We start from the raw sequence: 14857 nt of genomic DNA on the forward strand, positions 1-14857 counted from the left end.
CCATAGACTGCTGGAGAGTTATTAGCCAGCATGACGTTTGATCGCTACGCATCCCAGCCAGATTTCGCCTGGTGACCCAGAGGCAATCCCCCAGGCCACTGCGCCCAAGACATTTAAAAATTGCCCACCTGGGGTCATTGCATCAATTGTGTTGCCTTTAATTTTGTTTTTTATGAGCTTTTCTCATTCAGTTGTACAGGTAGAAGAGCCTGAACCCAGCACAGTGTAACACCATGATGACAAATGCCTGTCATGCTTTGTGTGCTTCATAGATACTGATGGTATCTCTGTTGTGTGTTTTTTGTGTGTTTCAGGAAAAAAGTGCCAGTTCAAATGTAAGACTTAAATCTAATAAAGAGATCCCAGGATTAGTACATCAACCCAGAGCAAAGTAAGTTCTATTTTTTTTTTTTTTTTAAATCATAATACAAATAAACACAGGATTAAGCAGTATCTGTGAGATTCCCAGTTATTGCCTAGCAAAAATCAATTGGTTGTTCCAGCAGCCCTAAAACCATACTCAATTTAAATAAAATAGGTAAGGTCACCTGTGTCGTGAGACCAACAGCTGGGCAGCGCTTGTGCCAGCATCCCTGAAGCATCCTCTCCTTTGCACAGCTAAGATGCAGGACTTAAAAATGTGTGAGATGCATCTTGCTGTGCCTTATAGGAGTACCATACTGTGTTATTTCTCAGCTTTCTATACAGCTTACACATAAACAAAATTATATATGCACTAGTGTTCCTAAATGCTATTGGTTAAGTTCCCAGGGAAGTTTTTGCTAGCTCTTGACTTAGGTTAGCAGCTATACTGCCTGGGATTAGGCATGGTAAACTTATTCCATTTAAAATGGTCAAGTTGATTCTTAAAATCAGGGTTGTTTTGTAGCTGAGAGTTTCTCCATCGTTCACTCGCAGTTCTGTGCCCATACCCTGGCTGAGATCAGTCAGCGTTACATATGCCATGAAATATTTAACTCCTGTTACAGAGCTGGTTATTGATATTAGTAACTCTTTTCTTATCTAAATCACCGTTACATTTTAATCACTAATTGGATTGAAAATAACAGATTACATGGAGCCGTATATCAGGTTCATAATGAAGAAGTGATAAAGCTCTGCTGCTGGATTTTGAACAGTAGTGGAAATGCTGTTCTTTATGCCATGCCTTCGGGGCACTTATTAACTTAAACTTGCTGCATACCAAGTGCGTTGTACACGGTTTCAAGTCTGGAAACTTTAGTTATTTCCTAATGAACTGACAGTATAATTCAGCCTCCTTTCAAAAGGAAAAATTGAGTGCTTCAGATGTAATTGCAAAGAAATTCACAGTAGGGAGGTGGAGGTAAAATCACCCTTCAGCAAAGCTGTGCTTCATTATTATGACTTGGTCCTTCCCAGCAGGGTCAGAGATGTATTTAAGGTGCTCTAACAGGAGGCTACTCAACCTGGGCTAAAAAAGGGCTATTTCTTTTGATGGGTCATCTCTTCTGGTGCATCCAAGGCAGAGGAACTCTGTCCATTCTTTCATCAAACTCTGATTTTTAAAAGTCCCTGCAGAAATCAGAGCTGACCTTCATTCACTAAAAAGCCTAAAGACATTGCATTAGCAGAGGTAAATGTTTCTATCACAGTCCTGCAAAAGTAAGGAAACTTTTCAGAGAGTTACAGAATGTAACATTAGGTTGTTGGGTAAAACCTCCACTATTTGCCACACCTCTGCAGTTTACCCAACCTACCAATGGATTTCTGTTTATAAAGTGGCTACATGTGTTTGAGTTGCTAATCACCAAGTCAGCAAATACCTGTTATGTGCAATTTTTTTTTTTTTAAGGTTTATCATCTAAAAACCATGACAATTCTGACTGCAAGGATGGGTGGCATTGGGTGGAAAAGGGCTACTCAGCTAGAAGAGCAGAAATGAATAGGTTAATCATTAGATGCATCTTGTAGGACTGTTCTTGTAGAACAGGTTTATTTCAAAACAAAGCATGGACTATGTACCAAATTATAAGTTCATTTACAATGGAGGGAGTTTTAATACGTTGGCTGTAAAAGTAAGATTGTGAGGGCTTTTCCCATTTGTAGGAGGATTTAGATGTGCATGTCTAGAGCCCTGGACTCTACAAACAGGGTACACAGGGAGCCAGCAGTAGATTTATGGGGGTCTTTGACAGAGGCCAAGGTGTTGGTCCTTCCTCTTTACACTGAGTCCTGGTACCTGCCATACCTTCATGGGCCTTCATCACTGCACTCTGCCCCGACCTCTTGGGCACTTGTTCTGTTGCTAATCCTCAGAACTCACTCCACTGACATCTTTAACCAGCTACCTGATCAAGTATGCCCCATCAAGTACACTGAGGCATGTTCATAAGTCATGGAGTAATGGCAGCCTGAAGCATAAAAATGAAAGAAGTGGTATTTCATACCATTTTTACCCTGCTAAATCGCAGACTCACAGAATGGTTTGAGTTGGAAGGGACCTTTAAAGATCATCTAGTTCCAACGCCCTACATGAGCCGGGACGTCTTTCACTAGATCTGGTTGCTCAAAACCCCATCCTACCTGACCTTTAACACTTCCAATGATGGGGCATCCACAGCTTTTCTGGGCAACCTCTTCCAGTGTCTCACCACCCTCATCATAAAAAATTTCTTCCTTGTGTCTATTTTAAACCTACCCTCTTTCAGTTAAAACTGTTGCCCCTTGTCCTGTCACTACAGGGCTTGCTAATAAGTCTCCATGTTTCTTATAAGCCCTCTTAATATATTGAAATGCCACAGTAAGGTCTCCCTGGAGCCGCCTCTTCTCCACATTGAACAACCCCAACTCTCTCAGCCTTTCTGCACAGGAGAGGTGTTCCAGCCCTCTGACCATTTCCATGGCCTCCTCTGGACCTGTTCTAACAGGTCGATGTCTGTCTTGTGCTGGGGACCCCAGAGCTGGATGCAGTACTCCAGGTGGGGTCTCACAAGAGTGGAGTAGAGGGGAGCATCCCCTCCCTGGACCTGCTGGCCATGCTGCTGGTGATGCACCCAGGACATGATTGGCTTTCTGGGCTGCGAGCACACATTGCCAGCTCATGTCCAACTTGTCACCCACTAGCATCCCCAAGTCCTTCTCGGCAGAGCTGCATCTCTGCTGATGAATGGATGTTCATCACTCAGTCTGCACTGGTACTGGGGATAAATCCTATCTTTTGGCAAAATGTGTTTCATTGGCCTGCCATGAAAGATCTAAAAATGCATTCTCATGCCTTCTGATGTGCTTCTTACAAGGAAGATTAAATCCGTGTTTCTGTTTGGGGAAAGCTTTTTTTTTCTGGAGGGATACCCAAGAACTCTGCTTAGATTTGGTGGTTTTCTGACTCTTCCAGTTGTTCATTAACTCTGTCAGTTCCCTGCCCTGCCATGGATTTTACACAGCTCCTCAGAATACACAGTGTCAGCATTTGTGTGTGTGTGTTGCATCTCTAAATCGCTGGGCAGTTTTACTGCCCAGCCAAACTTTTCTGAAGATCATGGCCTGAAAGGGCTTTAGGACCTCCTCTGGGACTTTTCATGTATATGGCAACACAATACTCCATTTTTTTCTCCCCTTCATTTAGTTTTCTTATAAATTATGGTTGGGGTGAGTCATTACAGTATCATCTCATTTTATTAGAAACTGGATCTATGATGTTGCAAAGGCAAGAATATCTTTCTAGTGCTTACCTACCCAGAAAGGGCTGTATTTCCCTAAAGCCCCTCTCCAAGACACCTGAATATGCAGGTGACAGGGTCGGCTGCCCCACACAAATATTTTTTCCCCATCTCAGGTGGAGGTGGGAACCTGAGGGACAGGCAGACAGCTGGGGACAGAACCTACCACAGCCACTGAAAGGTGAATTGTTTCCTCTCCTAAATTACCAGCTTTAGGTTTTAATGCCACTTCTGAGACCTCTTCTGAACTGAGCCTTCGTTTATGTCCAGCATAAGCAAATCATTGTATACATTCATCCCAATAGCAAGTGAAGTATGAATGCTGAGCTTTGTAGGGAAGTGCAGCATGTTGTTGGGCACTTGGGAAAAGTATTAACTCATTATAGCTGAAAGGATCATGCTGAGGAAGAGGGGACTGGGGTGGGAATTCAGCAGGCTGAACCAGCTTTTACTGTCAGAGGAAAACTGAGACCTGTCCTTCTAACCATGTGGCATTACTGTTGACACTGGCACCAGTCTCCCATCCTTCCTTTTTCACATCTTTTTTTGTCCTGCATTTAGTCCCTGGTGCTTTTCTCCAGCCCCCCACGGGCCCAGGCGCTCCTCCCTGCTGCAGGTCCAGAGGATGCTCCAGCTTCACCTTCCTGGAGGGATATCGTTATTTCAGGAAGGAGGCTCTCACCACCCCCTAACATAAATAAAGCAGACACACCCCAAATACTGTCTGCCATGCATCCTCATCTTTGTCTCCTCGTCCCTTCCTTTGCGTCCGACCTTCCTGTATTTGGTCCCCCCGGGGAAGGGCCTGTTGTCTTGTGCCACTACCAGTGTTTTACAGACAACAAAGAAGAGTATTTTCCAGCCCTCTTCAGTAATGCAAAATCATATCACTAACCCTGAGCCTCTTGGTGCTGCAGAATTAATTGAAGTGACTAATCTCTGGGTCCGTTCAAGGAGCAGTAAGGACCACCTCTCTGGGAGGGGAAGGACCAGCCTGGGCTTGTAGACGTTCCTGGGTGTTGAGTGCAGAGCCCAGCTGTAGCAGGGCATGCAGGTCTTCCAGCGTGAGGTTTTAACCTCACGTTGTAGGCATCTCATTTTGCGGTGGTGAGGTTGGCAGTCTTAGAAGACCTTCTGTCTTGACACAGAAAGGGCTCTCACTGTCCCAAGGAAAGGTAGCGGGCTATTAAGTTTCTGCAACCTGCCTGGAAAAGGGAATAGTCTCCTCTGGATGCACGTGGGTCCTGGTTACCATCCCAAGTGTAGCACGCATACACAGAACTAAATGCAATAATTTTTCTGTGGGCAAACCAAAAAAAGGGAAAAAAAAAAGATTAAAAAATTATCATTGTAGACGAAAGTGTAAAGTGATTTATTTTTCACAGTGGTGCAAGCTTACAGTTGAGTCCCTCAACAACCCTGGACTGCAGCATCAGTCTTTTAAAATGGAAGAAATCCTGTTGGTACTGATACTCTTCCTTTGCCTTTCAGCATGCACATCTCTGAAAGCCAACAAGAATTCTTCAGAATGCTTGATGAAAAAATTGAAAAGGTAAGACAATAAAGGAAACGTACATTTTCATTCAGGGGGTGGACACACAGGTTTCCTGGCTCCATGGGGAGCACAACCAGACACTGTTGCAGCGCTCCATGTTCTCCAGTACTTGGAGGGACTCTGGTCTCAGATTCCCTTTACTGCTCATTGGTTAGATAGTTCAAGTGCAAAGAAGACCAAAAAGGTAAAGAGGTTGCAGGAGATACTGGAGAGAATCCTTTGTTTTGTGGAAACATCACCAGTCTAGGATGAATGGCAAATTAACTCAAACTTTCAGGATACACATGGACTACTGGATAAAGGAGAAGAACAAAGTGGGGTTTTATGCCCTTAGTGATTTGATCTTTCATTTAATCTCCGTGGGAGACAACTGGAATCTTAATGCCAGTAGTATCTGGGATACCCTGCTAATTTCTTGCTGAATCTCTTCAAAATAGCTCCCGGCTCCAAGGGATAGTGTAGCTGTATGTATGGATAATCCTGCCTCAAGACCTAAGCTGACTAAAATAATGATGCTGGAGATGTTTTCAAGAAAAGGGTGAATAATTCTTTACATATCTCATTGTCTTGACAGCAGCTTTCATGTCTTTCACAAGTTTTCTAAATGAGAATCCCAGCTGCTTTGTGAGCCAGTAGTGAATAATTGTACCACAACATAGATGGGAAACTGAGACTTGAGGAATTAAATGGGCTATTTGGATCAAGTCTAGATCTCAGCCCTTCCTTATACCTTGAGCTGATATTTGCTCACCAATATACTCTTTACACTTCATATTTTGGAGTGATGTATCTTATTTAATACTTGATATTAAATATTCACTTCCCCATTTGGAATCAAGTAATTTGTACTCCCAAATTGTAGTGTTGGGTTGCAGAGTAGGAGCGAAATTTTTACTTGGATGACTCTGAATTTCTGCCATTTTTGCCGACACTCCTGGTCTTAGGAGTTGGAGTGCTACAGCGGGTGAATCTCTTATCTGTCCCAAGCAACAAATTTGTTACACCACTCTAAAGAAAAAATACCTCATGAAAGCAAAAAGTTAGATGAAGGGGAAGAGTAGAAGTAGGGAGGAGTTTGTAGATTCCTGAGAAGAGTATGTCTATACTAGTATTTCACAGGAGTAAGATTTTACTTAACCTATATGCATTTAAAAGTAGAATTTCTACATATCCATGATAAGCTACATCTCCTTTGAAAAAATACATTCACCCTATAAATATTTAGAAGCTTTTCCTGGACATCATCACCTTCCATTATGTCAAACACAGAATCTCCAGTGAAATGGATTTTCTGAAGATCTGTCTTATCTACATACCAGACCATCAGGTAGCTGTATCTAATGAATTGAGGTTAGTTTTTGGTTTTGAGATTTGTTTCAGGATAGTAATACCATTCATTCACCAGCTGCCACATTGAGACGCAGTTGACCTTGTTTCCTCGCTGTTTGGGCCATGCTCTCAGATGCTTGCAGGGGCTCAGATGTTCTCCAGGGCTCTTGTACTAATTTATCTTCTGGATCAGGAGATTGCCTATTTAGAGGAAATACACGATTTTATCTGACAAAGAGAGAAAGATGGCTCCCATGCATTTCAAGCTGCTGACGGTTGATGGGATTGGCAGGAGTTAATGCGCAGCTGAACATGGGATTTGCTTTCTCTGGGGACCTCCTGTGCCTGAGGAAATAGTCCTCCTAAGAGAAGTTTGGGGTTTTTTAATTAATCTTTGCCCACAATACATTGTTTTTCTAGGAATCTGCCACAGGTGCCAAAAAGATTGGAAAATATGAGGGGTTTTGTTTGATCCCTCAATAACATTTTGAGTCCCTTCTACAGGGAAATGGAGGACAGTAGTCGGAACAATTGAAAGAATTGTATCACTGAGCAGCTCACCAGTTACGGCTGAAATAGTCTGCAAAAGGGGGAGGGGCGTTGCCCACGGTTGATGAGGTCCCAAAACATGTTGTATAATGTTCATGTGATAACCATGGCCATGAGTAGCGTTGGATTTGTAAGGGAGAGACGCTGTCCATCACTGACTCCGTGGGCTATGTCTACAGAAACTCTACAGTCAGAAGCAAAACATCCCTCAACTTGCGTTGAAATCCGAAGGAGTGTTAGGTCACTGTAGGTCCCGGCTTCTCTACCAACCCCCCCAGCGGCACAGGGGGACGGGGAATGGGGTTTACGGTCAGTTCATCACACGTTGTTTTCTGCCGCTTCATCCTCCTCAGGGGGAGGACTCATCACACTCTAACCTGCTCCAACGTGGGGTCCCACCCACGGGAGACAGTCCTCCACGAACTTCTCCAACGTGGGCCCTTCCCACGGGCTGCAGTTCTTCACGAACTGCTCCAGCATGGGTCCTTTCCACGGTGTGCAGTCCTTCAGGAGCACACTGCTCCAGCGTGGGTCCCCCACGGGGTCACAAGTCCTGCCAGAAAACCTGCTCCGTGGGCTCCTCTCTCCACAGATGCGCAGGTCCTGCCAGGAACCTGCTCCAGCGCAGGGTTCCCACGGGGTCACAGCCTCCTTCGGGAAACCCACCTGCTCCGGCGTGGGGTCCTCCACGGGCTGCAGGTGGATATCTGCTCCACCGTGGACCTCCATGGACTGCAGGGGGACAGCCTGCCTCACCATGGTCTTCCCCACGGGCCGCAGGGGAATCTCTGCTCCGGCGCCTGGAGCATCTCCTCCCCCTCCTTCTTCGCTGACCTTGGTGTCCGCAGAGTTGTTTCTCTTACATGTTCTCACTCCTCTCTCCGGCTGCCGAATCTGCCTGTCCCAACTTTTTTTTCCTTCTTAAAAATGTTATCACAGAGGCGTTACCGCTATCGCTGATTGGCTCGGCCTTGGCCGGCGGCGGGTCCGTCTCAGAGCTGGTATTGGCTTTCTCTTGAACACAGGGGAAGCTTCTAGCAGCTTCTTACAGAAGCCACCCCTGTAACCTCCCCCGCTACCAAAACCTTGCCAACAAAACCAATACAGTCACCTAATACAAATGAGTAACAACAACTCTAACGTGTGTGCTACAAATTAGAGAGGAAAATTAAATGGGCATTTTGGACTCAGCAAAACGATTAAGCAAACAGAAGGTCAGCGGAAATAAAATTTCTGTAATCAAAGCGTGAAATGGAAAGAACACAGGCTGATGTTTTAGCAATTGAAAATATGAAGTATTTACGAATCCTGGAGATCAAAAAAGCCTTAATGAAATGGTCTGGAGAATTTCTCTGAAAATCTAGCCCCTGTCAGTACCCAACACGCACCTGCGTTCGTGGCTGCCTGTACGAAGCTGAACTGCCTTCTGCAAATGCCACCCAAAGGTAAAAACCAGAATGTCAACCCCAACACATGGAGCTTCTGGCTACCAAAATTCGGTGTCAAAACACTGTGAGGCATTCAGAGGGAGGCATCTGTTCCTATCTCTGCATGGGTGTCTGTCCCTGCTCGGAGAGCTAGAACTGAACTTGCATGTATGGAACTGTGTGTGATGATGGTAATTCAATTCATAGGGTTTGTTGGAAGGAAGAAATACTGAAACGAAGGCTCGGCACTGAATGCTGAGGTAGGACTGACTGAGAATGTAAAAGTCAGCCTCACACGGAGGGTCAGATGTTGGTTCTGCTAGAGTCAACCAGGTCATTTCAGAGGCACCAGAATTTGAGCTAAAAACCACCCCAAAACCTGATGAGAAGCCAGAGATACAAAGTTACGTGGGACGTTGGGAATAGCTGGGTAGAGTTAAGCAGTGGACAGCACAGGAAACAGTAGTTATATGTCATATGTATGTGTCATATGTATATGACAGACCACAGAGTGCTTCTTGTGATGGTGTTTCCGTGACAGCAGCATGCATCCAGACAGATAGGAACCAGGCAATTAAAAGGTTGAACAAATCTCAGCACAGCTGTGGGATGGTTTTCAGATGATGGGGTGCTGGTGTAGTGGCAGAGGGTGAGCACAGCTTCGGCGCAACACCAAGGCTGGATGTGCACCACGCAGGGAGAGAAGAGGAAAAGGAAAGACCAAGTCATCTGTGAGCAGCACAAGGCCCGAGAGTTGTGGCAAAAGCTGGCTCAGAAATGCTCCCGACATCTGCCGGGAGCTGCAGTGAGTCCTCTTGGGGTTTCACGCTCGCTGAAGTTACTGTGAGTAGAGTCATGGGCTGTGCATTTGGAGACAAAAAGGCATGTGCATACAAAGAGTTCAGGAGGAAAATGGAGCAGAGAGGCAGCGGTAAGGGGGCTGCTCACCTGGTGACAGCATTATCATAATTTTTTGAGAATCGGCCTTGCCTGAAATCACATAAATACATTCCAGCAGAGGATGAGCAACAAGTAATAGCAGCAATTAAGCTCCAGGAGAGAACCCCCCCAGAGTAAATTAGAAAGACATGGGTCAGAGGTATGAGTGATTAACTTGAGCTGAGACATGAAGGCAGAAATATGACTTGGAAACCCGAGAAGGAAGCAGAGAGCGACAGACACATTCCTCCTAAAGCAAACGCAGCAGCCGCTGGATAAATCTGAGATCTGCTGTGTGATGCCCAGAAGAGGAGAAATGGGTCTCAACAGCCAAGCCAGGACAGGGAAAGTCGCTGCACTCATCATGGTGTGATAAATCTGGTTTTTAAATACCATCTCTGATTAAGAAGATAGAATTGCAGCCCACTAACAGCATCCCTGTCTGCATGACCTGGTGTTTTCTGCTGGCTGCAGTGAGAAACTGTAGCAAAATGAGGCTGTTTGTACTGGTATTCAGGCAAATAAATTAGTTACCTATGTTTTCTCTAATCTAATAGTGCAAGGACTAATTTAGTTAGATATTGTATATGGATTCACAAAGAGTTGCTGTGAAACACAGAAGACAAATTGCCATGTCTCCTAAAATTTCTCCAGTCGTCTTTTTTTTTTTTTCCCCCTACATCTCAATTTTATTCGGACCCTGCTTGTGTAGGACCACATGCAAACTCCACCTTACCCTCTCAGAAGAAATCCCACTAATTGAACAGGATGGCTCAGAGCGGAGGATTAATCCTGGGCACAGTCTTTGCAATCTCAGGTCCACAGACTTGAGGGGGCCTGTGACAGTACACCCCTCAACAGGAAACGAAACTTCTCCAGGCAAGGAGAAGAGAAAAAAAAACCCCAAACCCTGGAGGCTGCAGGTTGAAATTTGAACTGGCCAGTTGAGATGCGCCAGGTACACGGAGGTGACCTTCTTGGCCAATAGGGATTAAATGACCACAGGTCAGATTCGGCAGGAGTATCAACGGGGTCCCACCGGAGGACATGGGGGAATCAGTCCTCCTCGGAGCAGCGGGTCTGCAGTTGGGGACTACCCCTTGGGTCGGGACACCGCCCGAGGTAACTCCTCGAAGGAGAGAGCCCTCAGCTTTTAGGTGAGTGATATGTGCATTTTGGAGCCATCATTTTAAATCTTAAGAATTCTTAAGTCAGCTGTGTATTATTAATTCCCTTTACATCATTGAGCCTGTGGTTTACAAAATGTTACCAAGTTCTAACTAACTTTTTACTGAAGAATAAATCTGAGCTTTAACACCTGTTGGATTTGATTGTGCATGCCTCCATAACAGGGCCTTGTCCCACAAGGCTTCCCTGAAAACATGAAATAAAAGCAAAATTAAAAGCTGCAAAGTATAAAATGTTGAATGTGGAAAATTTACCCCATTTAGCGCTTGGTAGCAAAAACATTTTGATGGCTATCATGGAAAATGGTCTGAAAAATGACTGCTTTCTCTGAATCCTACATACGGAGCAGTAAAATGATCATCAGAAATTATCTCCTTTAAGGATATTTTATTACTGTAGTCTGTGGCACAGTGTGTAGGCTGCTGTCTCACTGTAGGTAAAACTACCAAGGCTGAAGTATAATTGAACAGCTGACAAGCAAGTTCTAGGATTATATCTGGGGATTATACCCTCAGAAAAGAAGCATCTCTGGCTTTGTAGTGTAAAAAAAAACAACCCCAAAACAATCCAGGTAAGCTGTACCAGAGGAAATCATCACCAGTCCCATCATCATAAGCTGTTTCCTACATGGCTACAGTGGTTTATTAAAAAAATAGTCACAATGCAAACATGTTCATGGAAGAAAATGAGATTCAAAAAATGTCATAGCACATGAAGATGTCTTGCTACGAACTCTCATGGGGCCAGTGGATACCCTGAGCCCAGGCCAACGTGTTTCTGCTTCCACAGGGGATGTCACTTTGGGTCGAGAGATAACTTGGTCTTGAACACCTGTGCCAGGGTGGGTTTGCAGGGGTTTCTCTGCCGATCTGCACACCTGGCTGCCGGGAGCTGGGTTGGAGACTACTGGTTTGTTGTTGGAGGCCATGGGAGAGATGCCTGGCAGCAACTCACTCCATCCCCTCATTAGTAAAACTGGGCATGAAACACAGGGGGAAGACACAATGCAGCTCCTTGTATCGTATTTAAAGAGTGCTGTTAGAAATAGGGGTGGGGTGCTAACCAAAATGTATGCAAGGGCAGAATTACTAAGCTAAAACTCATTAGCAAAGTAGATTGCTCTTAATGACTCTCTTGATTTTTCTCTAGCAAAATAAGAAATGGACAAAAATGAGCACAGTATACAATTATTTAGTGCCACCTCCTGGTATTTTCTTCCCATCCTTTCTGCGAGCACTGTAAACAAAACCAGATTGATGAAAAGGGTTCCCACCGCAGAGCCAGGCTAACGTTTCCCAGTGCTGGCCATCTCCTCTGAAAGGGACCACTGTGTCCCACAAGCTCTTTCAGCCGCCGCAGAAGAAAGGGCTGCTTGGTGCAGCTCATTTCCCTCTCCCAGGCCATCCAGCCTGCTCTTCCTCCTCTCCTCGCCAGGGCCACAGCGCGAGGATGCTGGTGCCAAGCTGCAGAGCCGTGCCGGAAGAAGCATCTCCTTAGCTGCCTTCTCTCCCTCGGCAAGGCCGCCAGCTGCACAAAAGGCTATTGAACCAGGAAGGCTTCTGCATTCGGGTGGCATGGGGTTTTGTTTATTGGCCTGTCACTGCAACAATGGGGAAAAGGGCTTTTCCTGTGGTTTTTTTTTTTTTTTCTTTTTTTTCTCTAAAAGGATATCATCAGCTGTGATGCATGCCCTGGTAGGGGCATCAGGATGACAGCGCTTTCTAGATGCAGCGAGGGGAGAGAGCAGGGGAATGAGCCCTTCTGGTTTGGGTGCAAGCAGCAGGGAAGGAACATAAGGCTTTTTTTAATTATCTTATATTCACACACTTGTGTTAAGGCATTTCTGTGGACATCTACAAAAGTTGAAAGTTGGATTTTGAAACTGCAGGGGAGGAAGACAGGATTTCTCGGGAATTACCTGGACTTGGATGTGTGTGTTCCCCTTCTCATCTTCCTCGGTGTAGTACATTTAAACTCTCAGTCATTAAAACTTATTTAATAGCCCGTGCTATTAAAGGCTATGAAAGGATGGCCCATACGTTCCTGTCACCAGCTGCATGCTCTGGGCATGTGGCTCTCTGGACACGGGAGCCTGCTCCCTGGGCAGCAGGGACAGGGTTTGGCCGGCAATCCTGCACTCTAATTTTTCAGCCACGATGCTGCTCTAATTGGGGGGGGTGGGGGGTGGGGTGTCATCTTCCTTGCTTTCTTCTTTTCCTTCCTGACACACATCTGCTCCCCCAAGAAATCCCACCATCACTTCGGTCTGCACTCAGATGCTACCGGAGCTCGTCTACTCATGTCATAGAGCTCGTCTTTTGACTGCTGCTTCACATGGTCAGTATTTCAGTGTGGTTTCTTCAGAAGACTTTATCAGCTTTGCAAGCTGTTAGCTCACTGTTTCAAGTGAGGTTTTGCCCAGCCCCACCAGGATAATTCCTCATCTCAAGCACAGCAGGCATCTCACTGATCACCGGTGCAGGCACTCGAGGTATCATCTCCTCCAGCATCCTCTGAAACAACCAAGGGGTCAAAAATTGACATTTTTAAGTATTTTACTGGATTGGGGCCATGGTGCTTAGCAGGACCAAAGCAGCCTTTGTTCTCTGCCGATGGGGAGGTAGAGACCTCTCCTGCCTTTCTGCCCAAGGAGCACCAACGAGAAACCCATGTGTTGGATTTACAATGCAGCAGGGAAGGCAGCTTTATTCTTTTTCTGATCTTCCTGAGGAACACTGACCTTGTTATTACTGACAAAAATTCAATTAGGGAATAAGCTTTAGAGAAAAATAAAAAAAAACGGGGGAATTTTAACTTTTTGGGCCTCCTTGTAGCATGGTTTCCCCCCCTCTCCTGCTCTTTGTAGGAGGATAAATACCCATTGCTATGTATTTCTTCAAGGAGACCTCACTTACCACAAGCCTTCCTTCAAGAAGGTGCTAAAGCACCTGCTTGACTTTCTGCTCATGAGCTGCTCCAGGGCTTAAATGCTGTTTCCCTTGTGCTTAAAGACTAGTGTGTGCTTAACCCCGTTGAACTGGGCCAGGACACTTCAGACCTTGCTGGGCTGAGCCCCACATGCTTTGTTTTTGTGCTGGAATTAAATACTGGGTGCATGTTGGTGTGGGACTTTGCAGCGGAGCCAGGGCAGTGGGTGCAGGACAGACGGGATGGGTGCAGCAGTACGTGCAAAACGGGGTGTTTGCTGTCACAGCCGATTCCCACCCCTAACAAAATAAGCCAAACCTGCCAGAGCAGGGTGGTCCTGCAGCTGGTATCACATCCCGCCACTAAGAAGGTGGACATGGCCCTTCCTTCTCCCAAGGAAAGAAAAGCAACATCCTCTTAACTCGCCGTAAACCCCAAGTGAAAACAAAACCCCTAATTTTGCATGCAGGCTGACAGCCCGCCGTGCCTTCGCTCCAACATTATTCTTGGTGTGTAACAAATGCGTCCCTTCCCCTGCATTGCAGCACGGTCCTCCGTGCAGCTCTGCGGCGGAGCGGGGCAGTGGGTGTGAAGACTTCAGCCAGCTGCTGAGTGGCCGCGGGAGCCTTTTGCGGGGTGTGTGTCCCCCCAGCCCCTTGTCGCGTCCTCCCCCTTCCCGCCAGCTGGTGCGTCAGCGGGGCAAATCCAGCTCTGGAGCATTTCCCTGCAAAAAACCACAGCAGCCTCGGGCTGCAGCGGGGCCCCTCGTCTCGCCGTCAAGGTGTTAGCACAGTTTGGGCATCAAATTAAGCCAGTTGGGTTGGGGTTGCGGGTCCATGCCGGGGGGCTCAGCGGGTGGAAGAGCGGCGTGTTGCGCTGCAGGAAGGTGTGGGAGGTGTTCCTGGCATTTCAGGCAGTTCTCACCCTCCTCCCCCGTTCGGCTGTGCCGTCACTGCCCACGCACGCTCACGGGAAGGAGCAGGCTGGCGGGAAGGTTGGGATGGTGGCAGCTCCCCGCCCGCCAGTGACCGAGGGCCACAGCCTTGAAGGCCACCTCCAAGACACCGAGGTGTCTCCATCCCCACTGGTGTGAAGATGGAAATAAAGTGTCTGGCAGCAGCAGCCTGCCTCTCGGCAGCCTTCGGGCAGTGGGTGAGAGGTGGTACTTCCGTGCCGTGGCAAGGACTTCTTCAGCACGTTGCTTTTTAAGCAGTTTCTTGGAATCCTTTTGGGGAGCGATG

The 14857-nt window shown here is 46.4% G+C and overlaps 1 protein-coding gene across 2 annotated transcripts in view; it reads left to right on the forward strand.

Annotated features, from left to right (window-relative positions):
* Positions 1-14857, forward strand: part of C12H1orf21 (chromosome 12 C1orf21 homolog) — a 130556-nt gene that overhangs the window by 113099 nt on the left and 2600 nt on the right. For both annotated transcript variants that reach the window (XM_030031871.2, XM_030031872.2), the window contains exons 4-5: positions 315-391; positions 5193-5253. In XM_030031871.2, the coding sequence (XP_029887731.1) occupies positions 315-391; positions 5193-5253 (138 nt within the window). The remainder of the gene's footprint in view (positions 1-314; positions 392-5192; positions 5254-14857) is intronic.

This window comes from Aquila chrysaetos, chromosome 12 (genome assembly GCF_900496995.4).
Source record: "Aquila chrysaetos chrysaetos chromosome 12, bAquChr1.4, whole genome shotgun sequence".
Classification (NCBI taxonomy): domain Eukaryota; kingdom Metazoa; phylum Chordata; class Aves; order Accipitriformes; family Accipitridae; genus Aquila; species Aquila chrysaetos.